Here is a 27606-nt window from a genome sequence, read left to right on the forward strand (position 1 = left end):
CATTTGCCAAAACTCATTGAACTTACTCTAAAAATACTACATTTTATTGTGTGTAAGTTATAGCTCAATGAATATAATTCTTGAAACAGAGAGGGGGAGAAACAGGACTATATCCATCAATGAACAGTGACATCTAAATTGAGAGAGGTACCAAATTACACATTTATTCCTCAAATGCTCGTTCTACTGCTATAAATGTAGTGACAGCATCTTTATTTCATTCTATTTATCAAGAGATTTAAAATTGAAAAATTATGTTACTCTCTGCTTCTTCCTTAAATAAATCCAGGACTACCCAAGCTGTTCAAGTCATGACATCAAAACCCAAGTATAGAAATCCTTCCTCAAACACAAGTTCCTTTGGCTTCCTGAGAATTCCAGTAACTTCACAACTACTCCTGATCACGGGCCCAGCAACGGCAAGAATTTCAGTTTTAAAATATAAGACCTGCAAGTCACTTTAATTAGCGACTATTAGAAAGAGAGAAAATAAGGAAAACAGTGCACAAGAGGTTATTGTGAATAGACAGGTGAGATGATACAGATTTTTGCAGTGCTGCCTGGGAAAGATAGTGGAGGAAAACTAACCGAGGCCTCTGAATAATACTGTGGAAGCATTTGGGAGAGGAGGAACAGAGACATGCAGGAGAGGCTGATGGGTACAGGTGTTGGGGGGGGGGGGGGCTCGGGCAGTGGAAAGCGGTAACGTTTAAGTCATAAAATCAGACAAGCACTGAATGTGGCTCAAGACTAAAGGGGGGAAATGCCTTTGAGTGTGCCTGTTACGTACAGGCAGCACAAATATGCCAGCACCTCACTGAAACTAAACTAGAAATCTCCTGAAAAGCTCTCCATGTATAAGGGATGGTAAATGAAACTTAATATAACAAATTATTCCTAATTTTAAAAGTACAACATGTCGTGATGTTTTCTGTTTTTTATAGTCAAATCTACATATCAGTGTTTTCCTGATGTAAATGTCCACCCATTTTTTCCATTATCTTATAAACTACCTAGAAAGAATGAACTTCGGAAACACTGCTCACAATTGTTTAAAAGCCCTTTATAACTAAAGATCATTTTTAAATTACCCTCTAACTTACTTCCCATGCTTTTGTTCCCTTAGTTTTTCAGCTACCATTTTAAGGTGCTAAATTCTCAGAGAGGCTCCACTCAACCCTTTCCAAGGACAATAATACTTGGCTTTTGAGTTGCTGAGTCTGGACACACTACACAAACACAGACACAGTTAAACTTAATGGAAAGATGGCCTCACAGTTCTCGTGACTGCATTAAAGCACTGCGAACTACGGCCGAGAATTTAATTCTGAAACCTCATTATTGCCCACAGCTCAGCGTGTCCATTTCTAGGCTTTTCCCCTCTTTTTCCTACAAGGAGCTAGGATGTTCCATCTTATATGTGGGCTGTAAATAACTTCCTACCAAAACCATCTTGGTCTGTTGACTTTTTAAATATTCATTGAGGTTATTCTTCAGTCTAATTCTACCATTCAAGGTATACTGTTATATAAAAAGCCACAAAATTCTTGTAGTTGAATGTTAATTAATGAATGTTGCATTACTCAATGATTAAGTCCTAACAACTTCACTTGGACAATCACGCAGTTATTTCCAATCACTGGCAAGAAAAATGAGTTAAGAGCTTGATCTACCACCAGTAGGGCAGCCAAAATTGGGGTGAAATGGAAAGTGTTTGTGTACGCATCACAGCAGAGACAGGTATCTGTGTTTTCCCTGCAGCCCACCTGCTCCTGGGATAAGCATTAGACGGACGACTCGCTGTCTTTAAAGTAATCTGATGTCATCTCAGCCACCTGCTACACCACGAAGGAAGCGCTCAAATTCAACTACCAACAAGCATCACCTAGACAGCCCGAGTCCCCAACTTGTACCTACTCATTGTCACCTGTTTCGGTGCTGCTGCTGTATTTGTCATTGTATGAGAGACACTGGCAGAACCTACGGACTCTGAAGGTTTCTAATGCAATGACATCTCGTTTTGACCAATTTTACAACGTATTCACCAGTAATAGGATCGCCCAAGTATTTTCCTTATTATCCATATTACTTGACCTGATTAATCACACGTGGTATTTTATTTGCACTTTTTAATTTTTTTAATCTAGGAAAAATTCCAAATGGACTTGACTGATGTAAAAAACTTTGGACCACCTGGGAAGAGGGTTAAATTTGTCAGCTCTGATTATCCCAGGACATAGATTCTAACAGTGCAACATAAATTTATACATGAAACTAATAGCAAAATGGGAAATGAAAACAGTTCTGAGTTCTCAAGTTTTTAAAGGTAACAAAGCGGGGCGGCCGGATGGCTCAGTTGGTTAGAGCGCGAGCTCTGAATAGCAGGGTGACCGGTTCTATGCCCACATGGGCCAGGGAGCTGCGCCCTCCACAACTAGATTGAAGGACAGTGACTTAGAGCTGATGGGCCCTGGAGAAACACACTGCTCCCCAATATTCCCCAATAAAAAAATTTAAAAAAATAAAATAAAAAATAAAGGTAACAGAGCATGAATACGAACATTTTCGTCTACCTTGGTTCCTACTAAAATCTGTTCTCAGCACAGAAGCTAGAATGGCCTTTTTCATCGTATCATGCCAGCCCCATGCTCAAAACCACACAATGGTTTCACAGCAAACTCAGACTTAAAACCAAAGTCCTCATGGGGATCGAGACCCTGCATGACAGGCCCACTCGGCCACACCACAGCCACCGGCTCTCCTCTCATCTCTCCGGCTACTCTCCCCACTTTGCTCCAGCCCCACTGGCCTCCTCGCTGCTTTCCCAAATTCCAATCATGTTCCTGCTTCAGGATTCTTCTCTGTCCGCTATGGATACCAGATGATTCCTTCTTCCTGAGGTGCTCTCCCGACGCCCTCACCAACTAAAAGTGACGGCTCAAATGCAACCTCAGTGAAGCCTTCTCTGACCAATCTATTGAAAACAGCACCCCCTGTTTTGTTTCGAGGGGTTTGGGGGCGGGCACCTCACTTCTTACCATTGGTTACACCATATCTTACTTACTTATTAATGAATAGTCTGTCTCCCCTGGCTGGAATGTACACTCCCTAAGTACAGGAACTTTTTCTGTTTTATTTGCTTCTATACATCACAGTCCATGCTCAGTGCAAGAGACACTTCATATACAGAGACTAAATCAACTCTTTTCAGTATCATCTGTTTTGTTCTGTCTCCTGCCATTAGCTCGCAAGCTCCCTGAGGTCAAGGACTGGTGTTTTCCACTCTTACAGCCCCAGCATCAGAATCAGAAGCAGGTATGCAGGTCGCACTCAACAAACCCCGGGGGTGTCAAACACATGTACACACATTTTATAAGATGTTAACTCTTTGGTCAATGCTGCTTAAGCAGTAGTTCGCCGTAATCAGAAATATCTGGACGCTGATGGGAACCATTTTGAGCCCCTCTTGTCATTGCAGAAGTCAAATGTGACTTGCATTCATCTTTTGTTATCGGGATATATTGAGTATTACAATTTTAATACAGCTTTCCTTTCTTAAAATGTGTATACATTTTTTTGGCACTCTCTGTATTTATTGAACTTTTGGCAGAGAACAAAGAGAAAATTTCCACTCAGATCTATACATTCTCATCATCTTGCCTGGCTCTGAAATAATGTAGTTCGGTGATTACTGCATCATCCCAATTTTTACTTTAAAAATAGATATACCTGTACTTTGTATATAACCCAAAGTACAATTAAAAACCAAAATGATGGGGAAAGATTGGTGAGGAAGCATCAGTGTTTCCTTGGTGATAAGAAAGAACTGGATGAAAATGAATTTCACTTTCATTTTCCCCCAACATTTTCTTTCTCCCATTTATCAATTATTAAAGGCTTTTTTTTTGTTGTTTTTAAGAGCTGTAGCCCTTTCTCTTTCCAGTGTTGAAACTAATTCATAACACAGAATTATGTGACTTGTTTTTTCTTTGACAACTGATATAAACACCAACTTTTGTGTTTTTGGTTTTCTTTTGCTCCAAACTCCGCCATACTTAAAAATAAAGATGATGAAAAGACCATGGCTACTAAAACAAATGCAAAATAATCAAAATGAGACTCTTTTTTAATACCAGGAAACGCTCTTCGGGCAAAGAGGCTATTGACTCAGAGGGCTAGAGTCCAGGCAGAAACCACTGCCGTGTTTCCCCGGAGATTAGGACGAAGTCCTTTCAGCCAAGCAAACTAATCAGAAAACACCAACACCAAAAAGCCCCTCACCCTTCCTGTGATTACCCGAGGCAAAGTCAGAAGGTCAGCAGCTTTATACATTCATGTTCTGACCCCTCTTGGGCTTAGAATATTGGGTCAAAATGGACCACAGTTTCCTTTAAGTCTAGAGCAACCGATCTATAGCTTCACCTAGTTTCACAGATAAAGCCACAGGATGAACTCAGCACTGTAAAGGCTAAGAAATACAATATTCCTTTCAAAAATGCCCAGTTAATTTTAAAATGTAAAGAGGACAGCATGTTGCTTCAAAAAAGGTCAAGAGCTTACTGATTGCTGGAACTGTACTCTTAGAGGCTGAAACACATGTATCAACAGCATTCTTAGAAGAGTAATTTATGTATCTGCTTACAACATCATGATCTAAGGTCTAGAAGACAGGAAACACATGAGAATGCCGTAAGCTCAGCTATTACTGGGCAGGTAGAGTGCAGGGAATAATCCCCGAACCAAGTCAACCCCCAGGGGCAGCGCAATTCAAATGGTCTGTGCAGCACCCAGAAGTGTGTGAGGGGCAGCGCCAGTGCTGACGAGGGGACCAAGCATGAGGCTCCAGGCCGCTCACCCCAACATCAACAAGAGGAGAGCACCACCCCCCTTAATGTTTAGTGTATTGGGGTTCTGCAAAAGACCTCATTTTAAAAAGGGCGGGGATGGGGAACGTCACTGCTTTAAAAATGTCTGAAAACCAGCAGCAAGGGTTTTAGAATCGGGGAGACCCAAGTTCAAATTCTAAGTCTATTGAATGAGGAATAGAGGCAAGGAATCAGTGCTCAACAAGTGGTAGAAATTATTATTTATCCGAGAGTAATACTAAAAGGTATTAAAGGAGTGACGCTCAAAATACCTGACCAAGAACCACATAACTATGATGTGACAGCGTACAACATTTGTCCCTCGACCAAATATAAAAATACCCCTGTGAACCCACTTTATCCTTTAGGCACTAAAGACATGGGACCCAGGAATCAAGAGTTTTTCACGCACCTACCACAAAACGAAGGAGGCAGGAGAAGGAGAAGTAGCGGGAGGAAGGAAGGGAGGAAGGAAGGAAGAAAGGAAGGAAGAAAGAAAGGAAGGAAGGAAGAAGGGGGGAAGAAGAAAAAAAGCTGCAAATTATGAAAAAAATAAAATAAAAATTAATACATACTTATCACTACTAAAAATTATATTAAAGACTTCTGGTATTCATAAATATTTCATTATATGTTTAAATAATTTGTAAGTTAGATTTTCTTCACGAAAGTTATGTACAATCACTGCAGAGAAATCACAATCAACTTCGCATTAGGTGGCATACGCAAAGGCAAAAGTTCAAAAAAGTTTTCAGCCGCTACAGCTACAGACACAGACACACACACAGACACACACACACACACACACACACACACACACAATGTGCGTTATGAGCACATTACTGTGTTTCCCCGAAAATAAGACCAGGTCTTATATTAATTTATGCTGCAAAAGATGCCTTAGGACTTATGTTCAGGGGATGTCCTCCTGAAAAATCATGCTAGGGGCTTATTTTCCAGTTAGGTCTTATTTTCGGGGAAACACGGTAAATAGACGATACACTGTGACGGGAGCCTGTAATAGTAAGAGGCCCTTCAGTCTGAAAACAGTGGTGGCCTGTTTTCCTCGAGTTGTAGCCATCGCCTGGGTCAGTTCACTCTGCAGTGAGAGGTAATGGCAGGAGCCAAGGGCAGACACAGGAGAGGGAAAAGCCAGCCCAGGATGCCCTCTGCGACTCTCTGCAGGCAGCCTTTCCAGCATATGCAGGCCCACCTGCGTCATTCCTGAAAGCATCCTTAGGGACCCCTCGTGAAGGCCCTTAACCACCACCCAGGCACCTAGCTCCAAGTGCTGCTATCCCCAGGCGAGAGGAAAGGAGACTCACCTGCTTGATTTTATTGCGGGAGTTGGTGATGCGCTCGGTGATGCTCTGATACGTGCGAATGGCTGTCGTCAGCTCCGTGTAGTGCTGCACGATCAGCTCATCCAGGTCACGGTCACACTTCTCATAGGCTTCTTCAAGGCGACCCTTCTCATTTTCTCTGTCTTCAACATCATCACTGGTGGACAGAGTCCTGATAAAAGACAGAATACATCAGGCTGAGTCAAACAAAAGCAGAAAGGGGAAAATGAGTTAGTCCACATGCGAGCACATGTGGACTAGGACGTGGAAACAAGTTACTAACAGAAAATATGAAACCATCTTCATAGTCAATTCCAACAGAGCATCTAAATGGATTTGCTGGTTGCCTCTCCAAGGAGATTTTGCCCTTCACTTTGTCCTTGGCATACCCATTTTAATCAGGTAACAGGCAGCATGAACTCTGCAAGAGTCTGGGCAGGTCTGGATTTGTTTGAATGAATCCAAGTAATTCCTGCTAATTCCATTCCCCTTATTAGTAACAAGCCTGACCAATGAGACCTAAGGACTTCGAGGAATAGTCCGCTTGCAAGATGATGAACAGGAAGCAGGTCCCTTCACGCAACACTCAATATTGTTACAAAGCTGAGATACTCAAATACTTCAGCCATCTTACAACCATGAGGGGAAAGCCGAGAGAAATGCCAAGTTGCCATTATGATGTCACTGGGCCACCAAAGCAGCCAAATCCTACAGCTGCCTTACCTCAGGACATCCTGTTAGGGGAGAGAAATATCCACTGTTTAAGGCACTTGCAGTTGGTCTACTTTTAATTATAGCTGAAAGTGTACTAACAGACAAAATTACTCATATACACTGAAGAGCCACCATTGAAATAGCTCATTTAAATAACCTCAGTTTGGTACAGAGCCCCAGCAGCCTGGAAGTAAGGTCGTATTAACTCTAAAATCTGTTACAACAGCAATAATAAGCTATACTACAAGACAGTCTCTGCCATTTATTACTCTTCCAACAGCACTAACAAGATTGATATGAATCAACAATAACCTGGGAATGAGATAGATACGCTTATTAAAAATCTTTCAATAACTTAGTTTGATACATGGGCCATAGATCCTTGTTTCCTCTATTATTTTTCTTGGATAATTTTTTTTAATTTAGTGTTATAATCAGTAACAAAGAAACCTTTTTCTCTTATCTGTTGGCTGCAGTAATTTAGACTTTCATTAAATTCCCTCAGATTTGTCAGCTTATACATTCAGCATAGTTTATTTCACTTACCTTTTTTTAATTTAAGGGAGGGGGTATTTTAGGCTCTCAATGATGGATGCAATCAATTATAAGTCCATCATTAGAACCGCTTTCAGAGATGGTCTATCAGCGAATCAATCACATATCCACTCCTAGATATTTGCATGCAAAATACTGTACAACAGACTTCTCCCAACTGTCATTTAGGGCAAACGATCTTAATTCATGAGCCACATAATAAATAACACTTCTTTTTCAATTTAGAAGGAGATTCAGCAGGCCAGCCTTTAACTTCAATCTAACCTCCGAAAAGAAGTTTGAAAATGTGCGACGAATGCCAAGAGATGAGATGGGGGGTGGGGGGTAATGAAGAAAAAAGTGAAGCCTCTAAGGAACATGGGGTACACTCAGGAAAGCAGCACACTGGGAACCCCAAGACATGGAGGAAGAAGGCCGTTCTCACGCATGTCCACTAATGGTCCTACAGCAGACTACCTCCAAGGTTCCTTTCACCTCCCAGGTTACCTGAGGCACAAGGGTTTGAGTGTTTGACTAATAAAGCACAGTGGGGAACTTAGAGGGGAATTTGGTTTCAAAGACAGAGCCACCAATATGACTTACAATACTTGCGTACAGAGTAGCGAAGCATGACATCCTGTTGTTTGTATGATACATAACTTTGCTCTTTAAACCTGAAGCCTTCCGGGCTGTTCATCTAAAAAAGCACGGTCAGAAAATGCCTTCCATTTATCAACGGTCCCAAAGGGGAGAGTTCCTGGATATTTAACTCTATCATTTCCCCTTAGAACAGCAAATAGCCACAGAACTTGCAAAGCTACACTGGGTCAGTTGGCCATCCTTATAATATTTTGCATAACTTCCTCTCCACCACCATTTGTGGAAGAAAACATGCCAGACATTTCACATTGTTTACATTAAGTAGAATGACCATTAAGGAAAATGTCAGGCCCCGAGAAGACACCTTGGGCAACAGCTGTCACTGTAACATTACCAGAGCATTAGGAAATAGGAAGGGGTACTAAAATGAAGATTGAAGACTAAATTGAGTCTATAGGGGGTTTAAGCGATTTTCATTTTTAGAGAAAATATTTATATAAGGAAAGCAGCTTGTGCCAGGTTTGCCGCACATTTGAAATTCATCTTCTTGACGCAAACTGGGCAGAATGACATTTTGCCTTTAGTGAAAAATACATTAGAGAACTCTGAGAGTGCAAACCATTAAAGTTTTTTTTTTTTCCTTTTTTTTTTTTTTTTAATTAGAGGAAAGGAAGGTAGCAAGGATAAGAAACAATAATACCCGCTAATATTTAGAGAGGCTTACTAGCTGCCAGGAACCAGCTGTGCTGAGCACTTGATAGAATGTACGTTTAATCCTCGTAGCAGCCCTTTGGAGTACGTCCTGTTATTAGCCCCCCTCTCCCATTTCACAGCGACAGCAGCTGACATTGGAAGAGGTTAACCTGCTCTACCTCGCACAAGGAGAAGTACAGGGACAGTACAGGGATTCAAAACCCAGGTCGCTCTGTTTTCAGATTATGCTCCGAACTGCTCCAGAGTTATGGGCTCTGGACTCAAACTGCCTGGGTTAGACCCTGGCCCCACCATTTACTGCCCATATGACCTTGGTAATGGTGTCTCATCTTGCTCATCTATAAAATGGAGATAGTACGTATACCTTCCTTACAGGGTTATTGGTGAGAAATAAATGACATCAAACAAGGCCTACAGTATCATTAGCAGTCAATAAACGTCCGGCTAGCGACCATGGTCATAGTAGCAGTGGCCCTGGTAGCAGGAGGAAAAGCAGTAAAAGCAGTAGCTTTTTTCTACAGGGTAACGGAAAGCACACCCTGTGGAGACAAATTCGGGTTTCATCCCCCCCAAACAGTAGCTCATTCAGCACTGGGCATGAGATCTGACCTCCCTCTCATGTCACGCCTCCTCAACGTCAAGAACTGTGAAGAGCCTGAGATGTTTGTCCTGCCTACAACGCCAACAAGTTAGCCTGCCGGTTTTATGGACGCTGACAGAAAACGCAAGACTCCCGGGTCAGAGAATAAGGACCTTACTCCTCACAGCACAGCCAGTAGCATGGACACCAGCGTGTCTGTTCAGTCTCCCTTTCCTCCAAGTCCTGTGGGGGTTAAGCAGATGGGCTCACATGGAGTTACCAGAGAGGAACCCTGAGCTTGGAAAACCGAATCTTTTATACTAGGCAGTAAACATGGCGGCTCTTTACTCCGGAGGGAGAGACTGTTCTTATCCTCCAAGACTGTTTACTAAACAAACATCCTGTACAAGAAAGTCTAAAACAAAGGGCACTCAGTGCTTTGCTCAAAAGAACTCCCAAAACAGAACACTCCCAAGGAGAACTGTCTGTCTCCTAACAATAACGAAACGTAATTCATCAGGTTCCTCCAAGGATTGCATGGTGTCACGTAAATATTCATTCCCAACCTGTTTTTTCTGCAAAATGAGACCAGAAATACAATGTCTCAGACAATAAATTTTTGCAAAAGGAATGAATGATAGACTATAAGAGCAGACTAAGCCCAGGGACAAAGTTCCCAAGCAATCTACCAACACCCAGCAAATTTCAGTGTGGGATAATTTTGTTTCAAGCCACTCACTTAGTCTGAACGGATAGCAGGGTAGAAAAGAACACCTGTCACCTAGCTCACACCACCCGCCAGGTCAGGAACCTCTCCTCGGCCTTCTGAGCCTCTGTGCAATGGAAAGTTCACTAGCTCACAAGCAAGTCATTGCAATTTTGAACAGCTCTACTTATCACAAAGCCTTTCATTAAAATACAATAAAATCGGCCTCTTTATAATGAATACCTATTGATCTGAGTTCCAATTTTTTCAGTAACAAAATAAATCTATTCTTCTTCCATAAAATTTCTCTTTCAATGGTAAAGGGCTCTCAACATGTCTTTTCTTCTCGGGTTATATACCTCCAATTTCTTCCACTGTTTCTTCCTCAACATGAAAGCCCACCATCCTTGGGCTTTCCCCCGAGGTCCCCCCAAAAACAGCTAACACTCATCTAGTACTTCCTGTGTGCCTGACATTAATGTAAGTGGTTTACATGTAACAATTCATGTATCCCTGACAACATGACCCCTCATTTGACCAATGAAGAGATTGAGTTGGTTTTTCTCTAGGCAAAGAGCTTTTAAGTAGCAGAGTCAGGCCTACATCCTGGGTAGTCTGGTTCTTAAAAGCTTCCCTCTGGCCTTTCCAGATGTGGTACTCAGAACTGAACACAGCGTACTTCCACGGCGTGACCAGTCCAAGCAGGAAGAGGTTTCATAGCCCATGATATGGACATTCTCCTAAAGCTACATTGCCTTTTCTTATTGAGTCCAAAAATGATCCAAGATCCCTTTGATGGTTAAGAGCTAACAGGCCGGCTCTCACTCATCCTCTACTCAGGAAACTTGAAAACTAAGTGCAGAAATTTACATGCACCCATGTCCTACATTTTGGGAAGAGAAGGTGAAAGGAAAGCAGAAAATATAAATTGAGTGTCTATTATACACCAGACAATGTAGTGGTTATTTTGTGGACATAATCTAAGGCCATCCTCAAAATAGTCTGGTGAGATAGTATCACCACCCTTTCTACAGATTAGGAAAGAGAGGAACAGAGGCACACAGCTAATATCAAAACTGGAATTAAAACCAAGGACACTTGATTCCAAACAAAGCCCTTTCAACGATACATGGTATGAAATCCTTCTTTTCCTGCCTTCAGCTCCCGAGCTGCAGGACTGCACCTTAATAAAGCTACAGCTCAGATGTAAAGAGAACAGTAAAAAGGGCACTAAGCAGCTTTTTCAGTAGTAAGGTCTTCAAGCTGGACAAGAAGATTTAAAAAGCATGAGCAGAGGACAAACAGCTTCAAGTTGCCTCCCCAAGATACATTAAAGATACTGACCCCTTGTTTAGATCTTTGCCCCATTCCTATCTCAAAACCACTAGGATTGACAAACTACTGCCAGGCTCATGGAGGAACAGAAAAGTGTCAATTAGATTCTAGTTAAGTTAGACACAAAGATATTTCTGGATCACTAAGAATTTTTTTACTAAGACAGCTCTGGCATTATGCATGATGAATTGCATCTCTAACCATGACTAATTAGCTCCCAGGAAGGAATTTATTTACCTCATGAGCTAAAAGAACCACGGAGTAGATGTTAAGCTATTGTTCACAGCACCTAGTAGGGACACGAATGTTATATGGTTCTGGTGAATTCAGTCATTAGCTCTAAGCAAGCCATAAACAAGCATGACAAACCCAGCGTAAATAACTAGAGGGCTAAAATTGCATGTGTCAGTTTCCTTTCTTTACATCAGCTACTGCAGTTCAGTGTAGCAGGTCAAGTGTTTTGAAAGGAAAATAACTAGTCGCTATCACTGACTCCTATGGAGCAATTTTGCTTTCACTTTGGACGTAATAGAGTAATGGAGCGCTGGCAGGAGAAAGTACACAAAAGTCGACATTACTCTTTAAAAAGATAAAAGGAAGAGCAAATAAAAGAAAAAGCACACCTATGAAAATAAGGTTAGTCGCTCAGAGGTAGCCGTCATTCAGGAGGAACAGTCACCTTCAGTCAAAGACAGAAAGAGAGGATGCAAAAGGAAAGAAGACCAATGTGGAGTGCCACCATGAGAAACACACCAGAAAGGTTTCTTACTACTCTCATCAAATATGTCAGACATGAGGTTTTGGCGACTTCCGAGCTCTTTGACCTTGGATGAGTCACTTAACTTCTCTGGGCCTGGTTCTTGCCATCAGACAAGATGAGAGCCCCTGCCCCACCAGGTGGTGGTGAGGCTTGCAGAGTATGAATGTTCTTTGTAAAACAAAGTGCACACAATGTGTGTGCTTATATACAGCATTAGGAACAAAACAAATCATCTGTGAATCACGACACTGTTAGCCCCCATTCCCTAAAGCCTCCCCATTCCAAAGCTCCTGAGGACACTTATTTAGAAACCGCGATGAGGCCTCTTCTCTGCATTCTTACGGTGCCGGGTACATTAAGGGCTTAGGAAAAGCTAAATAATGAGCAACAGCAAGTTGCAGGATCTGAAGAAGGAAGGCAGTTCCCTGACATAAGAAACAACCGCAACTAAATTATCTCCCAAAAAGAACGCCTGTTCAAAACCCTCTAGAAAAGGACAGCATAGCGGCCCGATTTAGTTCACATATTCATTCAGCAGATAATCACTAAGCACCTACTACTTTGCAGGCACAGTTCTAAGTGGCCAGAGATACGGCTGTGAACAGAACCAATCCCTCCCTCATGAAGCTTGCATTCTTGTAGGGAAGCAGGCAATACAGCGAATAGAGAATCACAGCACATGGCGGTCCGGGCGCAGCAGCTATGGAAAACAGAAGGCAGCGTAGGAGGAAGGGGACCATGTTACATAAGGAAACTGGGGAGGGCCTCCCAGATGAAGGTGGCATTTGAATGGAGCTTTCTGGGGAGTGAGGGCGAGGGAGGTGGTACTACTATGTTGAAAAGCTGATTCCAGAGCGAACAAATGGACAGGCACTGAAACAGGACATGTGTGGCCTATTCAGGGAACAAGGAATGGCAAAGGTGGGCAATGTGCCTTTAGAGAAGTGAGAAAGGGTGACAGATAGGCGGTAAGGTCAGGGAAGGAAGCTGGGAACCAGATCAGGTAGTTTTTACTCTGAAAGGTGCTTTGAAGCCAGTTGGGGGTTAGCACCCAGGCAAAGAACAATAGCTTTCAACCAGGATTTAATAGTGAATACTAATATTGAATAACAATATTTACTTTCAAGTTGCACTTTAATTCTATCCTACTTCTTTCCAAAAAAAATCTGAGCTGGTTTGTACAAGAACATTGGTAATACAAATGAGAAGTGGAACTTGTTAAAGAGACACAGGACAAAACTACACTATATAAATGTAAAACACAAGTATGCTGGTCATATGGGCAAACATAGCAGTTTATACGAAATGAGACCCCAATCTAACTCTGAGGTTCCTAGTAGCCAGTGCAAAAAGGGAAACACAGCCAGTTATATAATTTTCACTATCAAAAAGATAGAGTCTACTTCCTCTGAGGAAACAAATTTTAAACTAGTTCCAAATTCCAAAATAAATCTTTCACTTAAAACAGTAAGGAAGACATTATATAGTAAACGGCGTCCTAAACAGCCTTCTCAAAACCAAGTAATTTACATGGCCATTTCTTCTAAGTCCTTCAAGAATGTAACATTAAAATGCAACTCAGTCCTACAGATTTTGAAAGACTCTGAATATAGTCCAAGTATGAATCTTTCCAATGATCCTGTGGGGACAGAGCCCCAGAGAGTAGTTTACAGGCTCTCGGCCTCACGTGGAAGGGTGCTGGCTCGGGTGGTGGTTGGCCATCGGCTGTGGCTGACTGGCCGTCGGCTGTGGCCGGTTAGCTGATTGGCCGCTGGTATAACTGCTGCGGCTACAGAGGATTGCCGAGGATTGCCGAGGAGCTGAGCAGAGCCGAGGAGAGCGGAAGAGGAGAGCCGAGGAGAGCGGAACAGGGTCGAGAGAGTGGAGAAGAGTCGTCGGTTGGTCGGTTGGCGGAAAGGCGGACGGCAGGTTGCGCGTTCGGTGGGCCCAGCCTCCAGTGAGACCATGGTGGTATGGCTCCCCTACCTATGGCTCTGTGGGTGTTCCTTTTTGGCCTCACCATATCCTGTGTTCTTGTGTGGGGAGCGGGAGCAGAGACCCCGTAGGCTGCCCCGCCTGAAAGATGGCGCGGCGAGAAGGCCTCCGCGCACGACAAATGGCACAGTGAGCAGGGTCTTCCGCACGACAAATGGCGCAGCGAGCAGGGTATGGTACCGGCCAAAACTCACCGAAGGATGGTCGAGCAGTTTATGCGTACAAAAGTTCAGCTTCGAGAGGCCCGCAAGGAGCTACGCCAGGAGCGGGAGGCACGATCTGCCTGGGAGACTCGAGCCTCCAGATGGCACACCTCCCTCTTGGCCATGGACGGCATTGCCTTCATTTTGGTGATCCGCTACGGCCTTAAGCTCCGAGGGTTGTGGACATCTTACACCGAGGCCTCCACCCACTCAGACACCTGGCACAGCGAGCAAGATTCCGACCAGGTAGGAATGGCATCTGACTCTGGGCAGGAGGACGTGTGGCCCCCACACAGTGTGTGGTGTTCGGTGGCCACTGTTCTCAGGAGTTGGACCCCCAGGGAGAGAGTGGAGGAGAGTCGTCGGTCAGTCGGTTGGCGGAAAGGCGGACGGCAGGTCGCACGTCCGGTGAACCCAGACTCCAGTGAGACCATAGTGGTATGACTCCCCTACCTATGGCTCTGTGGGTGTTCCTTTTCGGCCTCACCATATCCTGCATTCTTGTGTGGGGAGCGGGAGCAGAGACCCCGCAGGCCACCCTGCCTGAAAGATGGCGTGGCGAGAAGGCCTCCGCGCACGACAAATGGCGCAGCGAGCAGGGTCTCCCGCACAACAGATCCATTTTAATTGAAGGATAGAAATTAGGGAATGTATAAGACTAAATGGATCAAATCAGGTTTTATGAATTTCGACCTCTTAGCAAGCCTTTTACTAGTTCAAGCTGACCAGACAGTAGTAGTTTTGAAGAGAGTCTAGAAGTATTTGGTGTTAAAGATTTAGCTAAATATTATAAGCCAGAAAAGCAGCAGTAAGGTGGACAACCAACTGTGAAAACTTTCGAGCCTGGCCAGGGCTCTTGCCTGAGTCTCAAAATTACCTATAGGTAATGACAGACTATCACTCTGGAAACAGTTTAGGGTACTTTAACAAAGTAGTAAGAGTCCCCAGAGTTCACCTGCTAAGGACTGAATTGTGACATCCCTCTCCCCCAATGCATATGTTGAAGCCCTAACTCCCAATGTGACCATATTTGGAGGTAGTCTGTAAAGGAAGTAAGAAAGAGCAAATGAGATCTTAAGGAATGGATGTCCTTATAAGAAGAGGTAGAAACAGTAGAGAACCCTCTATGTACTCAGAGAAGACAGGGCATGTGAGGACACTATGAGAAGGTGGCCAGTTACAAGCCAGAAGGACAGCCCATACCAGAACCAATTCTGACAGCACCTCGACCTCAGACTTCCAGCCTCCAGACAGTGAGAAAATCACTTTCCGCGGTTTAAGCCGCCCAGCCTATGGTATGTTGTTATGGCAGCCTGTGCAGACTGCTATACCTCCCTACAAGACACAGGCAGGAGTATTCTGGTTGGGTGATTCTCAAGGCAGATGTTATCGGCCACGCCTCCCTTAGCCACAGCAACACAGATTCTTGGCTAACCCACAAGAAGAATTAGCTGCCTGACACAGCCTCAGATAACTGAACTAATTAACTTGCTATATGGAATATTTAACATAATACACCTGAATTTTGGAGACACCTGCAGAATAATTAGCATTAAGACCTGCTTTCTGAAAACAGATAATAGGCTTAATTGTCTACAAAGGGCATTCCTTGATAGCATCCAGTGACCTCTCCTCCAGGAATAATAAAGATTAACGAAACAATTAATGGAAATCCCTTCAAGCAACTCAGGAAAGCTAATTACAGGTAAAGCTCCACGTATCCAAAAATCACCGATCGGGAAGTTACAGGTCTGCAGAGCACATGCTCCAATAAGAATCAAACCTCCTCACTGAGCCCCTTTCTGGAAAGTACGAAAAATGGGCCTCTGAGCAAACAATCTGGATGTCACAGAGTCCCTGCACCTTTTACTCATCAAGCAGCTGAACCCCTCAATCAGTGCTCCTTTCCCTCGTTAGGACAATTCTATGAATTTTTATAAACTGCAGAATGGAAGCGCACGAGATGAGGAATCACCTTTATTTCATCTACAAAATATTCTAACGCAGTATAATGAGGCAAAAACGGAGTTTTTTGAAACTCACAATGAATACTCAAGGGTTAACTAGTTCCAGAACCTCACCCCAAGCAGGATAAAAGTTAACTATTGGCTTATTGATCTTTCTAGAATATAATACTCCTTTCTATTACTGATCCCAACGCAAGAAAAAGGCGTCTAAAGCTGCCATGGCTCTTCACATTACCCTATTTTCTTTCCCAAACTGCTTTTAACCAGAAGATTATTAGGTTACACTATTAGATCTAGTTAGCCCTTATTTCAAAGTGTGAGCATTACATTTTCTTTTCCTTTAAAATATGACAGAACCAACCTCAGAAATGCCTGACAACAACAAACACCTATTATGTCAGCAGGGGAACTAAAGACAGTTCTAAGTATGAGGAAAGGGAAAGTACAACCTGAAGAGGAGGAAAAGAGACTGTAAGAATATAAACACTAACCCAACAAGCTGAGAAGCAGGTCTTCAAGCCTATTACAACCTGCATGTGATGAGTAGTCTATAAACGCTTCCAACGAATTATAAAAATAACAAACCCTCATCATGATTCTGAGTTTGTGTTAAAAATCACACATTAATGTCGGAGATGTAATCTCCAACATTATATAATCAAACAAGATACGGCTTCACTCAAAGCATAACCAAATCTACATTACACTTTTAAATCAGATTTTATTATATTCAATTATACACTGCAATTGCTTGTTTCTTAATTATGTCTTATTAGAGCCCACAAAATACAAGATAATCCCATCCCAACTGACAGCAATTCGCGATGACAAGTCCCTCTGAAAAAGTTTTCTGATGCATAAAAACAACATCCCTTAATTCAGTACAAAGATTCATTTCATACCAAGTGTAAGCAATTTCTGCTTTAAAGTCAATTGCAAATTCACTGTTGTCTTGCTTCAGACAACTCTTAGGCCAATTACTACACCAAATACATGCAGTTTTTCAATATTTCAATTAACTCGGTTATACAAAACACTTCTGGGGACCAAAAGCTATAAATCTTGGAACCAATAGAGAAGGCCACTACCTCAAGTAAAATCACCCCCCACTAAAGCATAAAACTGAGTGCAGGGTTGACAAAGTCCAGTTAAAATCTATCCCTGCCCTTACTGAACCAAGCTCTACCTCTTTTCCCTCTTCCATTTGAAGCCCCACACCCTTCTCAATGCTTTGTCCATAGCGATCTTATTTTTCATCTCCAGTGGAATGTTTTTGTTACGTTAACACATTGTGGCATATGGTCATTTTAAAGGTCTATGCTATTTCCTAATGTGGAGTTTCTAGTGAGTTCCTGAGAAATGATGTTTTGTAAGCTATTAATAGGTGTTAGAGGGTATGACAGTGTTTCCCCAGAAATAAGACCTAACCAGAAAATAAGCCCTAGAATGATTTTTCAGCATGGCGTCCCCTGAACATAAGCCCTAATGCGTCTTTTTGGAGCAAAACTTAATATAAAACTCGGTCTTATTTTCGGGGAAATACGGTAGGTTATTTGGGAAATTCCAGATTACACAAATTGAAGGTTTCTTAAGCACAGACATCCAGGAGACACTAGTATGTTAATATGCAAGGTACACCTGGGAGGGCAGGTGTCAGAGTAGGAGCTGGACAGGACAGGCAGAATATACTAGTCAGTGCTTCTGTGATTTATTCATCTTCAGAACCTTACCACTCCGAACCCCTCTCCTCTCCCCAGCATATACACATATATAAACACACATATGCATGTACACTTTAATGAAAATTTTCTATCACGTACAAAAATTAAGAGACTTGTCGAATAAACCCAGCTTCACCAACTAAACATTCCAATCTTGTTACATTCACCTCACTAACTCAAACCCGCTTCCCCAATTACTTAGAAGCAAATCCTAGACATGTCATTTTCAGTGGTATATATTTCAGTGTGTAACTCTTAGGAATAATCTTTTTTTAAAAAAAAACAAAGCCATAATACCATTATCTCAGCTTTAAAAACAAAAACAAAAAAGTTAAGATGCTAATTGGTTTCTTTAATGTGCGGTGAAGTCACCTGGTAATCAATGGCAGATTCTGTTCAGGTGGGTTAAGTGGTGACTGAGGTTCTGTATTTCTAACAAGCTCTCAGGTGATATTTTGAGCATAAAATAATGTCTCCCATAATAAGCACACAAGGACAGTCACCAAGTTATAAATGGAAAAACACCTTTTCCTTATATGTCCCTTTTTTTTTCCAATGGTTTTATAAAACCTTTTATAAAAGTCTGAAAAGGTTTTCCTAAGCACCTTAAAATATTTAATTTTCTTACCATGTCAAATGGTACACAACAATGCTTTCTTATAACTTCCTGTTAAATGGGGAGGTTCCATTTTTTTCAAGGCAAAATTCCCGAAAAATAAAGGACTGGCTACTGAAAAGACCAAAGTCATAACTCATTTCATGGCTTGAAAGCAGTTAAAAATGTAAAAAGTGGCAAAGTAGAGGACAGTAAGGAGCAGAGCTCACCCCGGCAAACTGAAAAATGCAAGCACAGACTGCAAACTGCCAAATGCATGCAAAAACAAAACAACCACCAACAAAAAGAGTCAAAATATTATGGCACCCAAAGAAAACCCATTTACCAGCTCCACGAGACCTCAGGCTAACAATTAACAATACTATCTCAGGCGCTAAATAAACAGAACAAAAAAATCATATTCTTAAAAATAAATACATAAGCAGACGCGTTAATAGATCCAAAGCATTTCTAAGAGTTCTACAGGAAAAGTTCCTGGGAGAGTACTCTATGGACTAAAGGTATGTAACTGTTTAATTAAATACACTGCAAAATCAGACCAGCAGTGCCCAGACATCTAGTTCACTTCCATGCCGTAACTTCCTGTAGCACATCTGGTTACCTTATTCTTCGTCTCTGCGCATATGCAACCATCTGAAACAGCTAATAAACAAAGGCTTCGAAACCTTGGACATTACGGCAGTTGGAATTTTCAGGACAGAGAGACGCAGAGGAGAGAGAGAGCTGCCCAGCGCACTCTGGAGATCTGTAGAGGACCTTCCTTGAGTCTTCAGCTACTATCAGCGCATGCGCGGAGGAAATTACGCAAGGCCAAGAAAAGAACCACCTGAAAGGATTGATGGAACAATTACCTGAAATCACACACAGTTTGAGTAACAACTCTCTAAAGAGCATTGGGAGGAGTACTCAAAAGCATTTTGCCACAGTGGTGACAAAATTGGCCCTAGACGACATATTGCTCTGCTCCCAATTGGCAAAATTTAAACAAGACCTGAAAGGACCACACTATTTCCAAGTAACTCAACCACATCCCAGAATAAAGCTCAGGAATATTTACAGGAAAGTGAAGATATCCAGTATCAGCTCCCAACAAGGTAAAATTCACAGTATCTAGCACCCAAAAAGTACAAAGCATGTAAAGGAAGGGAGGAAAAGACATCAATCAACTGCAGCTAACCCAAAAATAACACAGATGATACAATTAGCAAACAAGAACATTAAAACATTCATAATACCTGTGTTCTGTATGTTCAAGGAGCTACAGGAAAGAATAAACTTGTAAGCCGAGACACTAAAGATATTTAAAAAACAAACAAACACCCAAATCAACCTTCTAGAGATCGATACAATTTATAAAACTACATTACACGAAATGATAGGAATTGTAGAAAAGATTAGTGAACTTGAACACACAGCAGTAGAAACTATCCTAAAGAAAACACCAAGAAAAAAACAGACTAGGGGGAAAAAATGGACCTCAATTCATTTATTCAGTGAGTTATGGGACAACTTGAAGTGGCCTAAACTAGAGATAAATCTGACACACAATATGTAAGACTTACACAATGAACTCTATTAAAAAAACAAAAACAAAAACTGAAATCAAAGAAAAACTAAATGGAGAGATACACCCTTTTCATGGATCAAAAGACTCAGTATTGTTAAGATGTCAATTCTCCCATATAAGTCTGTGCATTCAATGCAATCCTAACCAAAATCCCAGCAGGTTTTACTGTAGAAATTGACTAGCTAGTTCTATAATTGCTATGGAAATGCAAAGGACTGGAATAGCCAAAATGACTTTGAAAAAGTAGACTACAGTTGGAGAGCTTACGCTATGTGTCTCCAAGACTTTTAAAAGCAGTAATCAACCCTGTGTGGTACTGTCACCGATAAGCAGATGAATGGAATAGACTAAGAGTCAAGAAATAGACCCACATTTTTGACAAAGGTGTAAAAGAAATTCAGTGAAGAAAGAATAGTCTTTAGTGAACAGGAATGGAATAACACGATACTCACACACACACACACACACACACACACGAAAACGGAATTGGAAAAAAATTGAGTGCAATTGTTCTCTATCTTGATGTGAAGAGTGGTTATACAGGAAAAAATTCATCAAGCCATATACTTAACACTCGTATGCATGCACTTTACTATAGGTAAGTATATATGAAAAAGGGAGATACATAAAATTAGCACATAAAGACCCCATATTTGTTTAAAAAAATATTTCTATCTATCCATCCAACATTTCATACACACTCAGAAAGAGAAAGGCAAAGAGAAAGAATAATTTTTACTAACAAGAAATATACATACCTCATTCTTTGTTTTGTTTTATTGACATGTAAATGACATATGTAATATTGCCTTCTCTATGCCAAACGTGCTAGGCACTTTTCTATACTCTGATTAAATTTCCTCAGAAACCATGGCAGATCATACTATTATCCCATTTTACAAATGAGAAACTAAGATACAGTGGTTTTCAGTACTGATCCAAGGTTACCTGGATAACGGATAATACAGTAAGTTTCTACCAACTACACCACACCTTCCACTGGATTGTGACCACACCTACCTATGTGTAATGGCTTGAAAAAATACGACCTTATCACCCAATATTGAAACTGTATGCCTGGAAGCTTTCAAGAAATTCCAATGTTAAAAATTACACGTGAAGTTAGAAACTATGACATGGGTTCCCAAGATATTAATACTGCATGCTTAGCCAGGAAAAAATGGGAATTTTTCCCCCTTACATCCACATATGCTGTCAGATGTCCCAGGACTTGCAGGAAGTTTATAAAGTGTTTAGTCTCCAGCTATTCTAGTAGAGTAATTTTCAAACAATACTGCATCCCTGTGCCAAGACTCACCAGGGAACAAAGAGCCGGAATCTCTAGAAACCCTTACAAGACAGGCTCACATGAAGAGAGGTGATGATGATGGCGACATCCTACCCACCTCACACAACTTCCAGGACTCTGCTCAGAACAGTGTCCACGTCCCTTTCCTGCCACAGACTATATCATGGACCTCAAAGCTCTTTGTTCAAAGCTATGATCGAAGCCTGGACCCAAAGTTTACTTTGAATTAAATATGGGGCTGACCAAAACACTCTCTGAGGAGCAAGAGAATTTAACAATAAAGGATTTCCTAAGTTTTTGAAATTCCATCTTCTGTGAAGATCTGAAAGTTGAAACGTGAGCCTTCAAACTGCCTTGACATCTGTAACCAGAGGCTGTCTACAAAAGCTCTGCTCTGAGGTTTCAATAAGGTCTCCTCAAGTCGCAGCCAAGTTTGTCTTCCCAATTAAACCTGCCATTAAAGGCCAACTTATAAAGAGAGTTGACATTTAATTGGAAAGCAAATCACCTAACAGGAAGTGGTAGACACATTTCCCAATTAAAAATCACACAAGAACTCACAAAAATAAAATAGCATCTCCCAAATGCTATCTTGCTTATTTCCTGATTAGAAACGCTGCCTGCTCCAACTTCACACCAAACACAGGTTGGAGGCTGGGGTTGGGGGAAGAGCAGGGGGTGATCAATAGAAAAGTAAGAGAATGTGAGTGCGTGCACATAAAACTATCCACATTGTACATCAGCAGGTAATCAGGACTCTATCCACCCAGTTAGTTCCGTCTTAAAGGGCCAGTGGCAAGACTTGAAACCCAAAACTGCAGTTGGCCGCAGCCTCCAACAGACTCACTCCCAAGCACCATCTGTCTCATCAGAGCCCCGCCTCACAACCTGAGGACCTCCTCTGCAAAGCCATGGGAACATCTGACTGTCCTGAAGTAATTTTATTTAGTACTTTTTAAATGGCTAAGAATTTCACTTATGAGTCTCAAGGTACTTAAAAACAAAAACCATTCCTCCCAAACGTACTACTTCCATTACAGTTACACTACACTTCATCTTTACAAATTATTTTGACTTTTAAATACTTTGAAGTGATGGACTATCACACTAGCAAAATAGTCATTATTGAACTCTTTGTACCATGGCCAGAAATTGTGGTGAGATTTGGATATCCCATGTCTACACCCGCTCTGTCCTTAGGTCAAACCCTTCTCCACATGTACTTTTTATCCACTGTTAAAAGATGACTGTAACAGTAAATGTTCTTCCTACTACTAGGAATAGCATTGAAAAATACATTAAAACTGTTCTGTTAATACATAGTGAATGTAGTCTAGAAATTACAGTTTCTATATCTGAACAAGAGAATTGAGAGAGAATTTCTAACATTCACTACTCAAAAAAGAAAAAACAATTGTTCAGTGGTATAAAAAAAAGATGAATAAAGCTAAACTAAGCAAGCTTTTCAAAGGACAGAGGACTCGATCATGAACAAGTAACTTTTTGTGACAAAATGCTAGGTCCCAGGAAACATGAAAGAGAACTGGCACATTCAGTTCCACGTACCCTGAAGATACGTCTTCAGCAATGCTCAGATTTTATAAACGTGAGTCTAAAATGGGTTTTCCTTTTTGAGGCTTGTTGCCAAAGCAACCAGGAAAGCTACAATCTCTGAGAGAATTTCAATAGAGGTTAAGGATAAGAAGAGGTAATCAAAGTTTCATAGGAGGAATTAAGAATCATGAATACAATGTTGCGAGAAGGGTAACAAAGAGAATACAAATTGAACAGATAGACAAAGCAGCAACTTCAGAGTGGCAGAATAAATTTTACTAACTAGAAATACACATACCCCATTCTTTCTGTTATTATTGATATATGTAACATTGTATTCACATAAGGTATATAGCATAATGGTTTATGTGTATGTTACAAAATGATTTCCACAGTATGTTTAGCTAACATCCATTACCTCACAGTTACACATTTTTTATGGGATGAAAACTTTTAAGCTCTACTCTCCTAGCAACTACATTCCTCATTCCATTCCCAGAAGTTCTCTCCCTCTGACTCTTTCCCACCCCAACACCAAAGTAACACTACCATCCTCTCATTCACTCCACTGTTTATGAAATGTAAACCCCTGGGTATATTCAAAAGCACATAAGGGAGGAAATAACAAGGACAGAGGCTTAGCAACACCCTCAGTCCAACTCCAAAATTCCTGTCATTGAAAGAAATGTTGAAATTTAAACATCAACACTCTGACACTAACAACATCCAGTCTTAAAAACATCGTATGTGACCATGAACCCCACTTCTTATTAAACTTGCCCAGAATGCTAAGTCTGGACACTCCATTATACCACGCTGGTAACATTCATAACAAAAGAAAAGTGTTGTTCTAATGGTCAAAGAAAAGGAAGAAATATGAAAATAATTAATATACAATAGAAGTCAGAGTAAAAAACGCCTAGGTCTAAATCATGGTGACAATGTGAAAGTAATATACATAGGCGTTAAGAGATGGATGAATAACCACCAAATCACGCTCCACACCATCTAGCAGTGGGAGATGCCCCCTGAAAAACACAGAGGCAACCAAAAGCAATGTATGCTTCCAAATCAGCATCCGTAAAAAAGCTTTCATTTGGCTTGTATGCATTTTTAAATATAGGACATTTAGGGTAAATTACACTGCACTTAAGAAAACTGATTTATAGCATAAAATAAATGGGCAAAGCCTACAGAATCATAAGTACACAAGTAAGGTGGTACATTTGTATATAGCTGTTACCTTCCCTCATCCGCCACTCCATTTCCACTGGAAGTAATCACACCTCCTCCTGGATTCCCATCATATTTCATCTGTCTCTTCCAGTCTTACATTGTAGTTTTTAGTTACATATTTTATCCCTCAAGTATCGCTACTGTAACATCATGTTTTAAGTATAGTCTATTATAACATCACGTCTGATTCATCTTTGCAAAACTCCTGGCCTCCACTCATTCATTCAACAAATATTTACTAAATACGTATTAAGTGCCAAGCACCATACTAGAAACAGGCAGCAAATAGGTACTGTTTAAATGAATGTTGACTGCAAGGCAGAAAAAAAATAAACAAGTTCAGAAAGAATCCAAATAAGTGTATGTATTATATTAACACCAAGGATGAAGATGGGAAGCTACAAATATTGTATCATAAAACACCTAGACTGTGTATGGTCGCAGCAAGAATGTGGGTCGACCATTGAACAGCATTCCCTCTGAATGGCCTACCAAGTTATATTAAGTATTTCCATACAGAGAATTATCATCTGAATCCTGTAAAAAAAAACATTGGTAATAATGATGTAATATGCCATAATCTTAAACTAGAGGTCCCTAAATACCACCCATGAAATGGACCTTTATCATTTATCAGTCCATGAGGAGTACGTTATTTTAAATGTTCGATCTGTTCATTTATTCAAGGGCTTATTAACGAGCTAGTACTGGGCCTGGATTTTAAAAAGATCAGGACGCTCTAGGAGCCCCGCAAGAACTCAACCAAAAGTTTAGCTTCGGTGTGTGTGTGGGGGGGGGGGGGGGAAGGGGGGCAGAACGTGTTGTTTTATTAAAAAATACCTGAGTTGAAATTCAAACGTCAACAACAGAAAGACGTGTCATGTATTTTATTCAGGTTGTTTTTAGTCACTCCCTCTGTCATCCTTAATAGTGTTTGAAAGGGTCCTCCCTCCCTTAATTTTTCCCTGGAAAAAAAAAAAAAAAGACCCTAAAAGCCCCGCCATTCTCACCATAAATACTCTGGGAAAATAATGTGCATAGAGGATAACGTGACATCTGTTTTAAGGCACTGACAGGGCCAGGAAGCCCGAGACGTGTGCCTTCTAACGCACCGCCCCGTCTCCCAGCTCATTACAGGCTCTTGCACGGGAGGCTGTGGCCCTTCACCGGTGCTTGGCGAGATCCACGGGGTGACAACACCATCTGCGACTCGTGACAGGCGTCTCCGGACTGCAGGGCCTTCCACCCAGAAGCCCAGGACACGAGCCCCTTCCTCAGTGACGGCTGCAGACAATCAATCGACCGAGCAACGTGGTGTGAAGAAATGAACACACCTGCCTTTCTCTACCGGGCCCCACGGAGCCAGCGCGCTTTTAGGGCCCAGACTCCCTGATGGCAAGAGCTGGCTCTTAAAAAAGAAAGAGAGAGACTGAGGCGAGACTCCTCCCTTTAGCCCAATCCCAGAGAAAAAGGGGGACGTGTGGGGGACCTTGGGAGGAGCTGGGGGGAGGCAAGGAGGGAAGGCAAGGGTCGGCAGGGTGGAACCCAGCTAACCCTGCTCCCTTCCGAAGCGGAGGTCGAGTCGCTGCCCGCTGCCCCCTGTCCCAGGACCCTGCCTCCTGCCTCCCTCACCTGATCACAGAGATGAGCAGCCCCGAGGGGTCTTTGCTTTTGCTGACTGTGCTCCTGTATTTCCCACCAGCTGCTTCTGCCGCCATCTTGGCTCGGGGCGGAACCGATGCGCCAGAAGAAACCAAAGCCGCCGTAGTAATTGACCGCGCGGAGAGCCCACCAATGGGAGAAGAGCAATTCACGGAGCTGAGCAATCGCTGGAGTGAGGAGGCGGGACTGAGGCTGCATGTTTCAAGACCGGACGCGCGCGCTGAGCATTCTGGGAATCGTAGTTTTCCTTCCGCGGTGCCTGAACACTTAAACCGGTGGCCGCTTCGTGTAGTCCTGATGACTGTCTTGTTTACATTTATTCTGATCTTGGGTATTTTACAGTTTCCTTGTTTTTAGAATTATGTTAGTTTTTTAATTAAATTTATTTGACGATGCCAAAATGTGTATGTGAGGTGCGTATTTAAGTGGGCGGGGTGGCGAGTGGTGGGGGGCGGTCTATGCTTAATAGCTCTGTGCAAGGATTTTGCTTTCCACACAGTGGTTCAAAAAAACAAAAATTTCCAATAAAATGTGAAAATGAATAGAGACAGAAATACTTTTCTTTAATATGCTCTAAAACTAAATGTTTTACATTTGTTTTATATGAGTTCATTTTCCAAAGTCGCTTTATTTCCAGAGAATCCTAAAAACCTGCTCAGGAACACGCAAGTGGATCTTGATAAAGAAAAAACTGAAAAAAAAAAAAAAAAAACCTAAACTAACCAGGTTGCAAATTCCGTACCTTTCCAAGCTAAATAAAATAACGGATAGTAATAATGCACATGTGTGCTTTATTCATATTTTTACTGGTAAGTTTTCATGTTTCTTGCATTTGACTATAGGCTTAGTCATTCATTCAGAGATTAAATGAACAAATAAAGATTAGACTAAGTATAGAAAGTGGGCACATGGAGAAACAAAAGGAAAAGTAAATATTGAGGAGTGAAAGAGGTGATCTGCTTAGTCGCAGTAAAGGTTAAAGAACTTCAGAGATGAATAGAAAGCAAATTCAGAGGTGAGTGAGTTATGAAGCAGCAAGCACAGAACATACCAAATATTATTAAACAATACTGAGCTGGAAGTTCACATTGATTTTTAAAATCAGAAATTTGTTTCTTTGTTTAAAAGTGTTCATTGCCTTTGGCCCAATAATTCCAGTTCTAGGAACTTTATTCCTAAAGCGATAGAGATATTGAAATTTTTGAAACATGAAAGGATTAAATAAATTTTAGAACATCCATATGAGGATATAACATATAGCCACTGGAAATCATAATTTTAATGACCTTTAATGAAAAGATTTTCATGCTATAAATGCAGAAAGCAGGATATAAAATTAAATAATTCACATATAGAAAGAGGTAATTGGGCCTGCTGGCTAAGAATACGAGCAGTAGGGGGGGGAAATCATCTCAGTTGATGCAGAAAAAGCTTTTGACAAAATCTAACACCCTTTTCATGATGAAACACACAGAAAACTAGTAATAGAAGGGAACTTCTTTAATATGATAAGGATATTCATTTTAAACCACAGCTAACATCATACTCAATGGTGAAAAACTGAAAATGTCCAGCTATGATCAGGCACAAGACAAGGAAATTCTAGCTAGAGCAATTAGACAAGG

At 41.4% G+C, this 27606-nt stretch overlaps 1 protein-coding gene across 1 annotated transcript in view; it reads right to left on the reverse strand.

Annotated features, from left to right (window-relative positions):
* EXOC4 (exocyst complex component 4) overlaps positions 1–26076 on the reverse strand; it is a 635543-nt gene extending 609467 nt beyond the window's left edge. The window contains exons 1-2 of the mRNA XM_019750984.3: positions 25952–26076; positions 6191–6380 (exon numbers count right to left, since the gene is read on the reverse strand). Of these exons, the coding sequence (XP_019606543.1) occupies positions 6191–6380; positions 25952–26037 (276 nt within the window). The 5' untranslated portion in view covers positions 26038–26076. The remainder of the gene's footprint in view (positions 1–6190; positions 6381–25951) is intronic.
* Between the last annotated feature and the right edge of the window lie 1530 nt (positions 26077–27606).

This window comes from Rhinolophus sinicus, chromosome 8, assembly GCF_057876585.1.
Source record: "Rhinolophus sinicus isolate RSI-liver-muscle chromosome 8, RSI-T2T, whole genome shotgun sequence".
Classification (NCBI taxonomy): Eukaryota; Metazoa; Chordata; class Mammalia; order Chiroptera; family Rhinolophidae; genus Rhinolophus; species Rhinolophus sinicus.